We start from the raw sequence: 15,566 nt of genomic DNA, 5'->3' as shown, positions 1-15,566 counted from the left end.
CCATACCTCCTCATCTTCCACTTCATCGTCAACTTCAACCTTGACCCTCCATCCTCAACTTCCTCCTCCACTTCCTCCTCCACTTCCCCCTCAACTTCCTCCTCCACTTCCTCCTCCACTTCCTCCTCAACGTCAGCTGTAACACCTCACCTTCATTGTGATCTTTCTTCCAGGGGACGTGTGATGGGCCCCACCTTCCACTTCAGCATCCCCGAGCTCACATTTGGAGACGTGTCTTTTGGTGAGTCTGACATCCCAACATGCTGCTGTCCTGACTGCAACAACACCACGGATGTCCTGCTTGTCTACTCTCTCTCTCTCTCTCTCTCTCTCTCTCTCTCTCTCTCTCACTCCTTCCCCTCCTCACGCTCTTTCTCTCTCTCTCTCTCTCTCTCTCTCTCTCTCTCTCTCTCTCTCTCTCTCTCTCTCTCTCTCTCTCTCTCTCTCTCTCTCTCTCTCTCTCTCTCACTCCTTCCCCTCCTCACGCTCTCTCTCTCTCTCTCTCTCTCTCTCTCTCTTTCACTCCTTCCCCTCCTCACGCTCTCTCTCTCTCTCCCTCTCTCTCTTCTCCCTCTCTCTCTCTGTCTCCCTCTTTCTCTCACTCTTTCTCTGCTGGGCCCTATCTTGCACCCAGCACAATTGACTTAGTCAACGACGCAAGTGTCATTCCTAGTTTGCACTCGACGCAAAGCCGACTTTTCCCTCCACAGACGCACATCGAAATGATTTTGCGCTCCCGTGGGCGGTTCAGCGAAAAAGGAGGCGTGTTCAGGCGCAAACGTTCCCTGGTTGCAGGTTTATATCAACAAAGAACAAGAGTGAGTTGTGGGTAGTGAGATGCAGGGTATAGTACTCTGATATATCGGCCGATATAGAAAATTACTGTAATGAAATAAAAAATCCAGAAACGCATAACAAAACAAACAGATTTCCCTAACACTCTGCCCCACTCGTGTTGCCAACAGGGACGTTGTAGAGTGCCCTTTGGTGACAAACTATGCAAGGCCAGTATAGTACTGTATAGGGGTACAAGGAGGAGAAAGAACAAGAACAATTGCAAAGAGCAAAGCAGAGTAGTAATTTTCTGATAAATGTTGAGCTACTATGATAGAACATGTTTTCGTTCATCAAAAGACAATGACGGATAAATATGAAATTAGTTTTGAGATTACGTAAAAATGTACTTCTCCTTGATAACTATATGTTTTGAACAATGTGTTTTCAATTTTTTGGTGTATAGTTTACTGACTGCTTGATAGTGTATATCATTTTGATCACTTTGTTTATGATTTGAGACCAGTGTTTGATTTTGAGCACAGGTAAATCTGTTTTGAGGTGAAAGTTTGATTTTGAGGACAGGTAAAACTGTTTTGAGGCAAAAGTTTCATTTTGCAAGAGAATTCGAGGTTTTGTAAATAGTGCTTGAAGATGAGGTTTTGTGTTTACAGTTTTGAGAAAATGGGTGACTGTTTCAAGAATGTGTTTTAGCAATTGTGAAAAACTGTAAAGTCAATGGCGCATTATTCAGATGCTATTTTAAGGGCGCCAACTTGGTCCGTGCGCACTGCTGGCGAGGCCAGGGTCTTCTTTCTGCGAAGCTATGTTACATTGTTTTGATTGATGGCGTCTTACATTTCCTCAATGATTATAAAAAGATTTTCATACGAAATTTCTATGTATGTGAACTTTATTTGTAACAACTGTGGCAATTTCCTCCCATGACCGAAGCTAATTTGGTTAGGTTTCTTCTCCCATGCCCATCAGAATCAGAATTCGGTTTAGTCGCCTTGAAGCTTTTGTTACACAAATATGATTTACTGTGGCAGGAAGGTGCAAACAATAAACGGGTATAACTTAAGTACAAAAGTACATTAGTTAAACTAATTCTAAGAACCAAACAATTAAAAAATAGGCTATAACAATTGAAAAAATAAAATATATGTATATATAATAATAATAATAATTTGAATGAACAGCATGAGCGGGCAATTTAGTGCAATGATAAAACTGCTCTGCCTTTCCCATACAATGTCATTTCTCTATCTTTTACGGCTCTGACGAGAACGTCGGTCTCCTCCTGTGAACCTCCTGGTGTGCGCCTGGCAAATCCACCGTTATAATAGCAATTCGCCATGGAACAAGCGCTGCTCTTAAAGGGAATGTGAGATGATGCTCTGATTGGTTTATTGCACATTACACCTAAACCACACCCATTAGTAATGCCAGGCGCAAAGTCATTTATCCCGCCGGCAAAATAACAACCAAGCTGAAGTCACGCCCACAAAGTTACTTGCGCTTTGCGTTTTGATACTTGCGTTTCAGATCGTCAAAATAGGGGGGCCTGTGTCTCTCTGTGTCTCTATCTCATTCTCTATCACTTCCTCTGTGTGTCCCTCATTCTCTATCACTCTCTGTGTGTTGCACCTAACCCCCTCTCTCTCTCTCTCTCTCTTATTTCCTCTGTCTGTCTGTCTGTCTGTCTCTCTGCCTGCCCTCCAGGCTTCCCTCACACCCTGACCTGCAGCCTCACTAACACCTCCCTGGTTCCCATGGTGTTTGCCCTGCGTGTCCCCGGGGACGGCGACGGAGCCCCCAGCGTGACCAGCGTCTCCCAGGTGGCCGACCTGTCCCGGGCGGACTGGCCGTGCAGCAGCGGCGAGGGCAGCAGGCCGACAGAGTTCAGCCTCAGCCCCCGCTCTGGCATGGTGAGGCCCCAGGGCCACATGTCCATTCAGGTACAGTACACACCAGAGGCTGGGGGACTCACCACTGGAGTACACATACCGAGGAATCTTTGACGTCATGGTTTAATTCTGACCCTGTGTGTGTGTGTGTGTAGGTGACACTGTGTTCTAACAGGGTGCGGAGCTACCGTCTGGCACTGGTGGTGGATGTGGAGGGAGTGGGGGAGGAGGTGCTGGCCCTGCCCATCACAGCCAGGTCCAGACACCTCACACACACACACGCACGCACACACACACACACACACACAACCAGGTCACACCTCCACAGTGTTTCATTTAGGATTTTATTTTAGCAGTAGGGGCAGGTCTGTCCGAACAACAACCCCCCCCCCTCCCCCCATCCGAAACGAAGTTTACTATATTTTGGAGCAGGTTAATGTAATAGTCTACTGTGTAATAGCTAATGTAATGTTGCACATATCTTCGTCCTATTTCCCCTAAAGCAATAAGGTTAGGCTACTTAAAGACACCCCTTCCACTCATAAAGTATGTTCTGAATGGCATAAATGCTGCCAATTAATAATTAACGTAACAACTTATTGTAAATGGTCAGTAGCCTAGCCTATCGATTAAGGTAGGCCACTCTAAAGCACCTGTACACTGTCTGCTTCTTTTGATCTTGACATCACACACACAAGGACAAAAATGACCACCTGCATGTTGCTGATGTTTTCTGGCTTCGTAGGTGCGTCGTGCCAGAGGTTGTCGTGGAAACCTCATTCCTAGAGTACCACGGTTGTTTCCTTGGTTACCCATATGAGCAGATGTTGAAGCTTACCAACAACAGTGACCTCCCAGCCTGCTATGGCCTCCTCTTCCAGGTGTGACTCCCTGCCAAACATTCTGGCTCGTCTAACTGACTCTTAAACCTCGAGGGCTTTGACACACCCACCCTTGGCAACCGTTGCCGCCTCCATTACTTTCAATCAATGCTCAACGCCAATTAACCCTTACATATCTTAGCCTTACCCTTAGCCTGTCTAACTTTCAGTATTTGTGTAATCGTGTTTGTATGTATGTGTTTATTTACATTTACATTTAGTCATTTAGCAGACGCTCTTAGCCAGAGCGACTTACAGTAAGTACAGGGACATTCTCTCCGAGGCAAGTAGGGTGAAGTGCCTTGCCCAAGGACACAACGTTATCGAACCAACAACCTTCTGATTACTGTAATAGCTCGACTCCCTAACCGCTCAGCCATCTGTGCGGTTATCTACGTATATATGTCTAAATGTTTTTTGCACCTCTGTGTAATTGTGTGTGTGTGTGTGTAATTGTGTGTGTGTGTGTGTGTGCAGGATTACGAGGAGAGGCCGGCACTGGTGTACTCCAGCGCCCACCCCAGAGGGGTGGTGCAGCCCGGCAGTGCTGCGGAGATCCCCCTGGTCCTGCAGGCCAAGGCTGTGGGGCGGCTGCAGCAAACCGCTCTCATCGCTGTGTTTGGCAGGACGGAGCCCCCTCTGGTCAGTGTGTGTGTGTGCGCACATGTGCATATGCATACTTATGTGTCTGTGTATATACTGTGTGTATATGTGTGTGTGTATGTGTGTACACGTGTGTGTTTGTGCATGTTTGTGTGTGTATATATATATATATATATATATATATGTATGTGTTTGTATATATGCGGTATATGTGTGTGTGTCACCCCGGCCCTGTTGTGGTTTGGCAGGAGGTGTTGCTGTCCTGTATTGGGAAGGGTCCTGAGGTGCTCGTTGCGACCACACATCTCGACTTTGGCTCCATCCCAGTGTTGACGGATGTTTCTAGAACCCTGCAGCTGTGTAACGAGTCTCCCATCCCAGCGCTCTTCTCAGCACAGATGGTGGGTTCTGTAAAGATGGAACTCCCTCCCTCCCTCCCTCCCTCCCTCCCTCCCTCCCTCCCTCCCTCCCTCCCTCCCTCCCTCCCTCCCTCCCTCCCTCCCTCCCTCCCTCCCTCCCTCCCTCCCTCCCTCCCTCCCTCCCTCCCTCCCTCCCTCCCTCCCTCCCTCCCTCCCTCCCTCCCTCCCTCTCACTGGCTCCTCCTACACTCACTACCCTCAGAGCCTGAACAGTCTCATGAAGCACTTTCAGGTCCTCTAAGCTATACGGTGTGTCTGTGTGTGCGTGTATGCTTGTGTGTACGTGCATGTCGGTGCGTGGTGCGTCTGTGTATGTACATGCTTCTGTGTGTGTGTGTGTGTGTATGTGTGTGTGTGTGTCAGCAGGGCCGCAGCAGGTCTCTGTGGAGGGTGGAGCCCAGCGAGGGCATGGTGTCTCCAGGGAGCCAGCTGGAGCTGAGAGTGGTGGCCCACCTGGACGACACCCTGCGCTTCCACGACCACCTGCTGCTGCTGGTCCAAGACAGACAGCCACACCGCATCTCCCTGCTCGCCAAGGGGACCGGCACCACCATCGTCACAGACCGACCCTTCGCCCCTAGCCTGGACCTAGGGGCCCACTTCAGGTGGGCTGGCCCCCTGTGTGTGTGTGTGTGTGTGTATGTGTGTGGTTGTTTGCTAGTGAGACCGTGTTGTGTGTTGCAGCTCTGGGCCGTGTCAGTACCACCTCAGACTGACCAATCGTGGCCGGCGTTCTCACCAGCTGTACTGGACCAGCGAGGGGTTTCCTGTGTTCGCTCGCAAGGGCTCTCGAGAGTCCAGGGGCCCCGGCCCCGTGTTCAGCATCAGGCCCCCCCGCATGGAGCTAGCCCCCGGACACTCTGCTGACATCGTGTTGGAGGGCTCCTTAGACAGTCCTAAGGTCGTCCTCTCCCTCCCACTCTCTCTTTCTCTCTCTCTCTTTTTCTTTCTTTCTTTCTCCCTCTCTCTCTCTCTCTCTCTCTCTCTCCCTCTCTCTCTATCTCTAACTCTCTTCTTTTTCTCCCTTCTCACATTCTGTCTTTTTTCTCTTCTCTCTCTCTCTTCCTCACACACACACACACAGACACAGACACACACCTGAACCAAACACAAATGACATAACTTGAATGTGTGTGTGTCCCAGCTGGTGCGGGAGCGCCTGGTGTGTCACGCCATCCTGGGCCACCAGAGTGGGACGGAGCGCATCCTGGCGGTGGACGTGACCTGCAGCTTTGTGGCTCCCGTTCTCCACATCTCCTCCCAGCAGCTCAACTTCTACCTGGAGAAGGTCGGGTGCAACCCCTGCATCCCTTTCACACCAACCTTTTCGAACCACCGGGGAACAGGGCACACCCTTCAAATGTATGTTTGTGTGTGTGTGTGTACAGGCCCCAGGAGTGAGTTTGGCCCCCCAGTACCAGAAGCTAATCCTGCGGAACGTGTCGTCCCTGCCCCTCTCCCTGGAGCTCTCGCTGGCCAGGCCTTTTGGACTGTGTGGCTGGCAGAACGACTCCAATCCTGTCACCTCCAAGGTCTCTGATCCACCCCTCTCCCCCTTCTTTCACTTTTCTCCTCCCGGCCTCCTCTCTCGCTCTCCTTTCTCTCCTCCCCCTCTCCTTTCTCCTTCTCTCCCCCTCTCCTCCCCTTCTCTCCCTCTTTTTCTCTGTCGTCTGCCCCCTCCCTCCTCCTCTCTCCCTCCATTCCTCAGCCTCTCCCCTCTTTTCTTCCCTCCTTCTCCCTTCTTCCTCTCCTCACCCTCTACTCTCGCCTCACATCGATAACTCGTGTTGTGGTGCATTGATGTGAGATGTGATGAAGAAAGTGTTTTGTCCGTCTCTTCATAAACGGAGTGACTAAGTTCAGTTGAGTTCTGGATTTTAATAAGTATTTATCAATCTGCAGATTGGGAGAGAAAACCAGACCTCTGACAATAAATGACACCACAACACCAGGCTTAGGTCTCAATCATGTCTCTTCCCACTCTGAAGGCCGGAGGACCATCTTTTATAGGGCACAAGAATGTAAACATAGATAGTGACAGTCAGGCAGTAATGACGTTACAACAGTCTCAGAGAAAGAGATTCACAGCTCCCAACACATGACCACTCAGACTAAAGAGTTCATAGTTGGAGCTCTCCTTGTAGTCATGACAAGGACCATTTAGCCAGTACTTTCTCCTGATCTCAAACATCTATTAACCCTGACACATAGACACAATCTACTGTTATTAATAGCAAGCTTACATGAGAACATACTAACTAGTATCCAATGACTAGTTCTCTTAATGAATTAATGAATAATGTAAGCACACAGGAAATCTATATTTCTTCCACAGTTGGCCGTTGATCGTGTGTTGTTGCTTCCCAGAGCCTGGTGATGGGGGTGAACATGCAGGCAGAGCTGTGGGTGCGCTTCGAGCCATCGTACCGGGAGGACCGCGTGTCGCGCGTGGCGGAGGAGGAGTTGCGGGTGCAGTACCGGGAGCATCCCCGGCAGGACTCGGTGGGGCTGCGGGGCGAGGTCCACTTCCCCAACCTGCTCTTCTCCAGCACCGGCCTGGACTTTGGCTGCGTGCTCAACCACACGGAGAGCCAGCGGCAGCTCACCATGACCAACAGCTCCCCGCTGGCCGTGGCCTACCGTTGGGCCTTCCTGGTGGACCAGCACCGCTACGCCATCAGGTACACATCAGGTCTCTTCTCTCTCTCTCTCTCTCTCTCTCTCTCTCTCTCTCTCTCTCTCTCTCCCTCTTTCTGGTGGACCAGCATTAGCCATCAGGTACACCCCTCTCTGTTCTCTCTTGCTCTCTTGCTCTTTCCTCTCTCTCTCTCTCTCTCTCTCTCTCTCTCTCTCTCTCACCTTTCTCTGGTTGATCATCACTACTCCATCACGTACACCCCTCCCCAGCTGCTGCTGGGGGGCTAGCTGTCTGGACTGGTTGAGTGTCTGGGTACTGGTGAGCTCTGATGTGGTGGAATCTCTCCACTCCTCCAGGTTCTCTGGGCAGCAGGAGAAGGAAGGGCGGGAGGAAGAGAGAGATGTGCGACCTGATTGGTCCAAAAAGACAAACGATGACATCCGTGTGGATTCTAACAGGTCTGGAAGCCTTGTCAGTCATCTGGACGTCCAGTCACATACGGCCAGTATGGTCGAAACACTCACACACACACATAACAAAATCTGTAATGACTGGATGTTGTTTTTCGGGGGCTCGACACAGACATCACTGCCCTCCGATGGCTGCTGTGTGCAGTGCCCTAGTGGATGTCCGAGTGTCTGCCAGGTGATCCTCTGTTTGGCTCTGACATGGTCTCCCTGTTGTAGGAAGGGTGACGGTTCCCAGCTGTCCTTAGACGAGGGCGAGACGGAGAAAACCGACCTGGAAAATGACACCAAGGAAGGAGGGGGGTCCCCAAAGGAGACTCCCTCTCCCTCCTCCTCTCCCCCCGCCTCCCGCATCTTCCCAGGGGGAAGACACTCTCCCCACGCCCAGTCGACCACCCCCAACACCCCCAACAGCGTTGGTGTGGAAGAGGTACGCGCACACACCCTCCTTTGCATGTGCCTGACATTGTGACAGTGTTGATGTGTCACCTTTTTGTGTCACCCACCATCTCTGGAAGAGGGGGTCCCTTGCTGAATCCCTCCTCCCAAGGTTTCTTTAGCTCTTTATCTTAAATTTCGTACTTTTGGAGTTTCTCCTTGTCTTCCTCGAGGGGTTTAGCTTGGCTGAAGTGCTCCAGGCGTATGTGAAGCCCGTGTGAAACGGGCTCGACAAATAAACTTGGACCTGACGTGTGTGTCCAGGTGTTTGATATCCTGCCCATCTACGGGCTGCTGCAGCCAGGACAGAGCCAGCTCGTCACCTTCTCCTTCTACGGCCACGCCCACGTCCGGGCGGAGGTGATGGCGCTGTGCGAGGTGGAGGAGGGGCCCACCTATGACATCACACTCAAAGGAGAGGCCTCATTGGTGGCCTACAGCCTGGACACCAGACACCTGGACTTTGGGCTCCAGGTAGGATTGACATTCCTTGTGTGAGAGGAGAAAGCCTAGCCCACTGATGATGGTGCAGGATGAGATGTCTTCTCTGCTCCTGTTTGTGTATGCAACACATCCTGTCTCTTAACATTGATAGTCTGCAAGGACTTATTGATTTTGATTAGTGAACGAGAGAGTCAGCAAAAAGGCATTCCTGCCCCATCAGCAATCTGACAGATCCATTTGTCGGATCCATTTCTCTCCCTGCCTCGTTATGTCTTGTGTTTGTGTGGCTGTTCTGCCTGTCTGCCTGCCTGCCTGCCTGCCTGCCTGCCTGCCTGTCTGTCTGTCTGTCTGTCTGTCTGCCTGTCTGTGTGTCTGCCTCTGTATTGTGTGTGTGTGTGTGTGTGTGCGTGTGTGCATGTGTGTACCTGAGTGTTAGTGTGTGTATCTGTGAGTGTATATGTATTTACATTAAGTAATTTCTTTTTCTATGGATGCCCTGGTTTTCTATGGATGTGTGTAACTGTGCTTGTGTGTGTATTTACCTGTGTTTGTGTGTGTACCTGTGTGTGTTTGTGTGCTGCAGCTGTTTGACCATGTTGCCGAGGCAGAGATGACCCTTAGCAACACAGGCAGGGTGGGCTTCCAGTTCAGCAACCTGCAGGAGGAACTGAACACTGAAGACCCCCAGCCTGGCCAGCCCCTTGTCCTCCCAGCCTCGGTCAGGACACACACACACACATCCATACAGACACACACACACACACATACACACACACACATACAGACACACACACGCGCACACACACACACACATCCATACAGACACACACACACACACACACACACAGACATACAGACACACACACACACATCCATACAGACACACACATACACACACAGACAGACACCTCCATACAGACACACGCACACATCTATACAGACACACACACACGCGTACACACAGACACCTCCATACAGACACACACACACATGCACACACAGACATGCAGACACACACGCTCATCCAGACACATACATACAGAATCGGGCTTGTCTAACTGACTCTATGGCACCAATGTGTGGGTGTGAACATATATGTGACTTTGTGTCCATGCGCATGTGTGTCTTTGTGTTGTTGTGTATGTGTGTGTATGTGTGTGTGTGTGTCAGGGCTACGTGGAGGCTGGTTCCTCCCAGACCCTGCGTGTGTGTTACCTTCCTGGAGTCCCGGAGGTGTTCCTCAAGAGCTTCCAGCTGCAGGTGGCCTTCTACCAGCCGGAGAACATCTCTGTCACAGGGGAGGGGGTCTTCCCTCGTCTCTGTATGGACCTGCCCCGACATCTTGGTACTTCACACACACACACACATTCCAACTGACTGTCTAGAACAGTTTACAAAGTGTGTGTTTATGTGCGTGTGCGTGTAGACTTGTGTGACTCTATATTACTGTAGTTGACTGAGTCTGTGTGTGTACTGTGTGTGTGCGTGCGTGTGTGTCTTGCAGACGAGGACAGGTACAGTGAGGTGCTGAGGAGGGCCAGAGGGGTGCTGGAGGAGGAGAGGGCAGCAGAGGAGAGCAGGCCCGCTACAGCAGAAGACCTGCTGCCCGACCAAGACTACGTCCCCACGGTCAGCAGCAGCACCCGACTCCTCTCCACTCTGCTCTCTCACTGCAGCCTCTAAAGGAGGCGCCGTGTCTGTCTGCCTGTCTGCCTGTCTGCCGCGGGCGTGCATGTGTGTGTTCCTGTGTTTGGATGTGTGTCTGTGTGTGTTGGTGTGTGTTTGAGTGTGTTTGCCTGTGTGTGTTTGTGTGTGTCTGTGTGTTTATATTTGTGTGTTTATACGCGTGTCTGTGTGCGTGCGTGTGTGTGTGTTGCGTGTGAGAGCAGTATGACGGCCTGCTGCAGATGGAGGTGGAGAGACTGCTGGTGAAGGAGCAGGCTGCTGTGGGCTGGAGCCAGGAGGAGAGCCAGGCCAGCTGCTCCATCAGCAGGTGGCGCAAGAAGCTCAACAGGTGCCAACAGCCTGACCGCACCCGCGCAGGCAGGACGCGCTGTCGCACACACGCAACACGCACGCACACTGGACACGCGTAGTACACTCACGCTTGCACGCACACCGGACGCACTGTCTCACACACGCAACACACACGCACCCAAGATTCACACACGCACGCACACGGGACACGCACTCTCACAAACGCGCACACAGGACACACACACACATGCTCAGACAGGACACACACTCATACACACACACACACGCTCATACAGGACACACACTCATGCACACACACACACGCTCATACAGGACACACACTCATACACACACACACACACGCTCATACAGGACACACACTCATACACACACACACACACACGCGCTCATACAGGACACACACTCACACACACACACGCTCATACAGGACACACACTCATACACACACACACACACGCTCATACAGGACACACACTCATACACACACACACACACACACGCTCATACAGGACACGCACACTCTCACATACTCACACACACGAGCCAACCCTAGCCCTGTTGTACATCTGAGACACATTGTTAGCTGCAGGGTGTGACCAGCCTCCTGCCCTGTGCAGGTTTCTCCTGCCTGAGTACCTGCTGGACTTTGGCTTCGTCATCCATGGGACAGTTCCCACCCACATCGTCAAGGTGACCAACACCGGGCCTGCCGCTGTGTCCTTCCGCGCTGACCGACGCCCCCTCACAGGCACAGGTGACCCCTGACCCCTGAAACCTGACTTGACACCTCTCCCCCTGGGTCTGGCCCTGTGTGTGTATGTGTGTGTTTTGGGTGTGTGTTCATGCATGCGATGTTGTTTTGTGCCTCAAGGCTTCAGCACAGAGCTGGACAGAGTGAAGAACCTTCCGTACTGTAAGACCGAGACGTTCGAGGTGAAGTTTGACCCCCGAGGAGCCAACCTGGACCTGGGGGCCGTCAGCTGTGTCCTGCCCATCCAGGTAAACACATCCCTGGGGACCAACCACAGATCAGTCTGCCGTGACATGCCTGCTCTGATTGGCTGCTGCGTTTGATTGGCAGGTGGCCGGGGGCCCTACGGTGCAGGTGATTCTGCGTGCCGTCGCCACGATGCCCTCCCTGGTGGTTTCCACGGATACGCTGCGGTTTGACCGCGTGCAGTGTGGGATGTGCCAGGTGCGCACCGTGCAGCTGTCCAACCCGGAGCCGGTGCCCTGCCAGTGGAGCATCGCTGAGGAGGAGCGCCCCAGAGTGAAGGTACTACACTACCCAGCATGCACCGCTCCTGCACACACTCAGAAGGTCCCAAAAAGAAGAGGCTCTTGTTTGAGGGTAGTCAAATGTATGTGTGCATGTGTGTGTGCATGTGTGTGTCTGTGTGTGTGTGTATGTACGTGCGTGTGTGTGTGTGTGCATTTGTGTGTGGGTGCGTTCAGCTGGACAAGCACCTGCCCCTACACCTGAGAAGGAAGGAGAAGCCGCCGTCTGCGGTGGTGTTTGAGATGCTGCCCTCGGCTGGCCTGCTCTACCCTGGAGACAGAGTCAACGTCCAGGTCAAGTTCAGCCCTGTGGAGGGGGTAAGGACCAGGCTCTGGAGCTGGGGGGGTGGTGTTCGTGTTGAGGCTGGTTTATACTCCTATTCTGTATGCTAGTCTTAATGCCAATCGTAGTTGTCACAAGCTTCCTTGCGTATATTTGCTCTCACCCTGTTGTGTGTTCTCTGTATATGTGTGTATGTGCTGTGTGTGCGTCTGTGTGCGCTCCCCGTGTGTGTGTGTGTGTGTGTGTGTGTGTAGCGTGCATACAGCCAGCGGCTGGTGGTGTGTGTGCAGCAGAGCAGCAGGCGGGCGGGGCTGCAGGTGCAGGGCGAGGGGGATGAGCCCCGGCTGGACTGGTCGTCCTCCAAGCTGGAGCTGGGCCCCACCCTGCCCCTCAGCGCTGGCCAGGGGGCCCAGCTGCTGGTCAGGAACCCCTGCCCCTTCCCCATCGAGTTCTACTCCCTGGATTTCGACAAGCAGTACCTGGAGGAGGAGAAGGTAACAACATTGAATGGAGTGATTGGTCAGTAAAGGGTTATGGTTAAGGTTTGGGGATAAGGTCAAGGTGAGGGTAAGGGTTAGAGTGAGAGTTGTGGTTAAGGTTAGGGGTTAGGGAAAACGGGATTTTTGATGGGACTGAATTCTGAAGTGTGTGTGTGTGCGTGCGTGTCTAGATTCTCCGGGTGATGAAGGGCTATGACGAGCAGAACATCCTGCTGCTGCCCCCACGGTCTGCTGGAGACACCTTACCCCCTGAGCTGCTGCAGTACTACAGGGAGCACCACACTGACCCAGCCGAGCCTGGTACACACACACACACACACATACATACGCTGCTGTCCAGAAACCCCCAGAAAGACGAGGGGGCTGATCTGATTGGACTCTGACATGACCCTGTGTGTGTGTCTGGCTGCTCCATTCAGAATCGGGCCCCAAGGACCAGGACTCCCCTGACTCAGCAGGGGGGGGGGAGGGCCAAGAGGAGGAGCTAGCCGTCACGCCGGCCGACCAATCCCAGGAGGAGGAGAGGGAGGAGTTTGGGAGGGCTCCGCCCTCCAAGGAAGGGACTCCATGTGGAGCAGGTAGCCCCGCCCCCAAAGCTGCAGTTGACGCTGACAGCTTACGGGTGCTGTTTGTGTCGGCGTCGTACGTTGTGCAAATGTTGTGCTGATGTGGTGCTGATGTGGTGCTGATGTGGTGCTGATGTGGTGCTGATGTGGTGCTGAAGTGGTGCTGATGTGGTGCTGATGTGGTGCTGATATGGTGCTGATGTGGTGCTGATGTGGTGCTGATGTGGTGCTGATGTGGTGCTGATGTGGTGCTGATGTGGTGCTGATGTGGCTGGTTTGGTGCTGATGTGGTGCTGATGTGGTGCTGATGTGGTGCTGAAGTGGTGCTGATGTGGTGCTGATGTGGTGCTGATATGGTGCTGATGTGGTGCTGATGTGGTGCTGATGTGGTGCTGATGTGGTGCTGATATGGTGCTGATGTGGTGCTGATGTGGTGCTGATGTGGTGCTGATATGGTGCTGATGTGGTGCTGATGTGGTGTTGATGTGGTGTTGATGTGGCTGGTTTGGTGCTGATGTGGTGTTGATGTGGTGTTGATGTGGCTGGTTTGGTGCTGATGTGGTGTTGATGTGTGGTACCAGAGCTGAAGGAGGACAGTGAGGGGGGCAGCAGCGTGGGCCAGCTGGAGGACAACCCCGTGTCCAGAGCCATCGCTCGCCACATGGGCATCGACCTCTCCCCCGAGGGCCTGGCCGCACGCAACCGCCGCAGCATCGCCCTCGTCGTACACGGAGCGCCCCTCTCAGGTAGACACGCCCCCGCCTCACTGGGGCGGAGCCTGGAGGCTGCAGAGGACAAAATGAGTCGCGTGAACACGATTGGCCTATTGGGATGTATGTGTGTGTCGTGGCGTTTGTGTGTGTGCCAGGGAAGACTACAGTGGCGGTGGCGCTGGCCCGGCGGTACGGAGGGGCGTGCCTGAGCCTGGACGCCGTGCTGCAGGAGGCCGTCTGCAGCGGGGCCACACCCACCTGCCTGCAGGCCAGGGAGCTGTGCGCCCGCGCCGCCATGGAGCGCGCTCAGAGGAGGCGGGAGGAGGCCGGTGAGCATGCCTCGTCCTGACAGGTGGACAGCACGGGTCACAGAGCTGTGGGTTTACTGGGTGGATGTATGGTGTGCTTGTGTGTGTGTGTATATAATATGTGTGTGTGTGTGTGTGTGTGTAGCCCAGGCAGCAGGGGAGCTGAGTGCAGCAGCAGGTCTGAGTGTGGAGGCGGTGGCCAGACACACAGCAGAGGGCAGCCAGGCCATTGAGCCCCAGGGCCCCTCCTCCTCCCTCTCCACACGCAACAAGAACAGCCTGCTGGGCAGGAGGGCCGACGGCTCACAGCCCACCCTACCTTCTCTGGTGTGTCCACGCACGCACGCACACACACACACTGCAGTATCACAGGGCATTGTAGATGGAGCTTTAACAATTGTTAATTGTCGTATTTGTGTGTGTTTATGCGTGTATATGTGTGTGTGTGCAGGCTGGGCAGCGTCAGCTCAGTGCCAGTGAGAGTCAGCTGGCAGAGCTGGGGCTGGTGAGCTGCTGCCTCCCTGAACACATACTGGAGGACATCCTGGCAGAGAGACTACAGGTGACACACACACACACAGGAACACACACACACACACACACAGGAGGCACACACACACAGGAACACACACACACAAACACACACAGGAACACACACACACACACACAGGAGGCACACACACACAGGAACACACACACACACACAGGAACACACACACACACACACAGGAACACACACACACAAGAACACACACACACACACAGGAACACAGGAACACACACACACACACAGGAACACACACACAGGAACAAACACACACACACACACACACAGAAACACCCACACACAGACACACACACACAGGCAAAGACACACACAGACACCATACTACACCCCAAAACATTCTGTCTCCTGAGCTGTGTTGTCCTGGCGACCAGCTGAGCGACTGTCACCGTGGCGTTGTGATTGACGGCTTGGAGACGGCGTACGGTCGATCGCTTAGCAGCACCCTGCAGGTGGTCCTGAAGGCCTTCAACAACCGGCAGCACATCTACCTGGTGGACCTGCATAACACCTACCCTGCCTTCAGAGCCAGGGAGAGGGCCCAGAGAGATGCAGAGGGTAACACAAACACACACACACACTCACACACACACACACACACACTCAGATCTAGACAGATGTGGTATTGTTTAATAGATAGTTTATTGTTTAGTAGACAGTGAAGGTTTAGAATTACATTAATGTTTAGGGGTTAGGGAGAATACGACTTTGAATGGCAGTAAATGTGTGTGTGTGTGTGTGCAGAGGCTGCTCAGAGGGAGCAGGCTGACAGGGAGAAGCA

General features: G+C 52.9%; 1 protein-coding gene across 1 annotated transcript in view; it reads left to right on the top strand.

Annotated features, from left to right (window-relative positions):
- The window catches only part of hydin (HYDIN axonemal central pair apparatus protein), a 43,754-nt gene that overhangs the window by 5,822 nt on the left and 22,366 nt on the right, over positions 1 to 15,566 (top strand). The window contains exons 13-43 of the mRNA XM_084671569.1: positions 174 to 241; positions 2,500 to 2,735; positions 2,840 to 2,940; positions 3,430 to 3,565; positions 4,043 to 4,207; positions 4,417 to 4,569; positions 4,954 to 5,192; positions 5,272 to 5,488; positions 5,732 to 5,875; positions 5,976 to 6,119; positions 6,955 to 7,268; positions 7,582 to 7,683; positions 7,912 to 8,122; positions 8,395 to 8,604; positions 9,158 to 9,292; positions 9,745 to 9,919; positions 10,079 to 10,203; positions 10,464 to 10,588; positions 11,190 to 11,326; positions 11,444 to 11,571; positions 11,654 to 11,848; positions 12,028 to 12,168; positions 12,388 to 12,627; positions 12,804 to 12,933; positions 13,053 to 13,211; positions 13,781 to 13,945; positions 14,068 to 14,241; positions 14,366 to 14,547; positions 14,672 to 14,782; positions 15,160 to 15,343; positions 15,530 to 15,566. The exon at positions 15,530 to 15,566 is cut by the window's right edge and continues 105 nt beyond it. Coding sequence (XP_084527695.1) covers positions 174 to 241; positions 2,500 to 2,735; positions 2,840 to 2,940; positions 3,430 to 3,565; positions 4,043 to 4,207; positions 4,417 to 4,569; positions 4,954 to 5,192; positions 5,272 to 5,488; positions 5,732 to 5,875; positions 5,976 to 6,119; positions 6,955 to 7,268; positions 7,582 to 7,683; positions 7,912 to 8,122; positions 8,395 to 8,604; positions 9,158 to 9,292; positions 9,745 to 9,919; positions 10,079 to 10,203; positions 10,464 to 10,588; positions 11,190 to 11,326; positions 11,444 to 11,571; positions 11,654 to 11,848; positions 12,028 to 12,168; positions 12,388 to 12,627; positions 12,804 to 12,933; positions 13,053 to 13,211; positions 13,781 to 13,945; positions 14,068 to 14,241; positions 14,366 to 14,547; positions 14,672 to 14,782; positions 15,160 to 15,343; positions 15,530 to 15,566 — 4,983 coding nt within the window. The remainder of the gene's footprint in view (positions 1 to 173; positions 242 to 2,499; positions 2,736 to 2,839; positions 2,941 to 3,429; positions 3,566 to 4,042; positions 4,208 to 4,416; positions 4,570 to 4,953; positions 5,193 to 5,271; positions 5,489 to 5,731; positions 5,876 to 5,975; positions 6,120 to 6,954; positions 7,269 to 7,581; positions 7,684 to 7,911; positions 8,123 to 8,394; positions 8,605 to 9,157; positions 9,293 to 9,744; positions 9,920 to 10,078; positions 10,204 to 10,463; positions 10,589 to 11,189; positions 11,327 to 11,443; positions 11,572 to 11,653; positions 11,849 to 12,027; positions 12,169 to 12,387; positions 12,628 to 12,803; positions 12,934 to 13,052; positions 13,212 to 13,780; positions 13,946 to 14,067; positions 14,242 to 14,365; positions 14,548 to 14,671; positions 14,783 to 15,159; positions 15,344 to 15,529) is intronic.

Source organism: Hypomesus nipponensis, chromosome 14 (genome assembly GCF_054491055.1).
Source record: "Hypomesus nipponensis isolate SF chromosome 14, ASM5449105v1, whole genome shotgun sequence".
In the NCBI taxonomy this organism is placed as follows: domain Eukaryota; kingdom Metazoa; phylum Chordata; class Actinopteri; order Osmeriformes; family Osmeridae; genus Hypomesus; species Hypomesus nipponensis.
The sequence above is the reverse complement of the archived record's forward strand: the minus strand, read 5'-3'. Positions and strand labels throughout refer to the sequence as shown.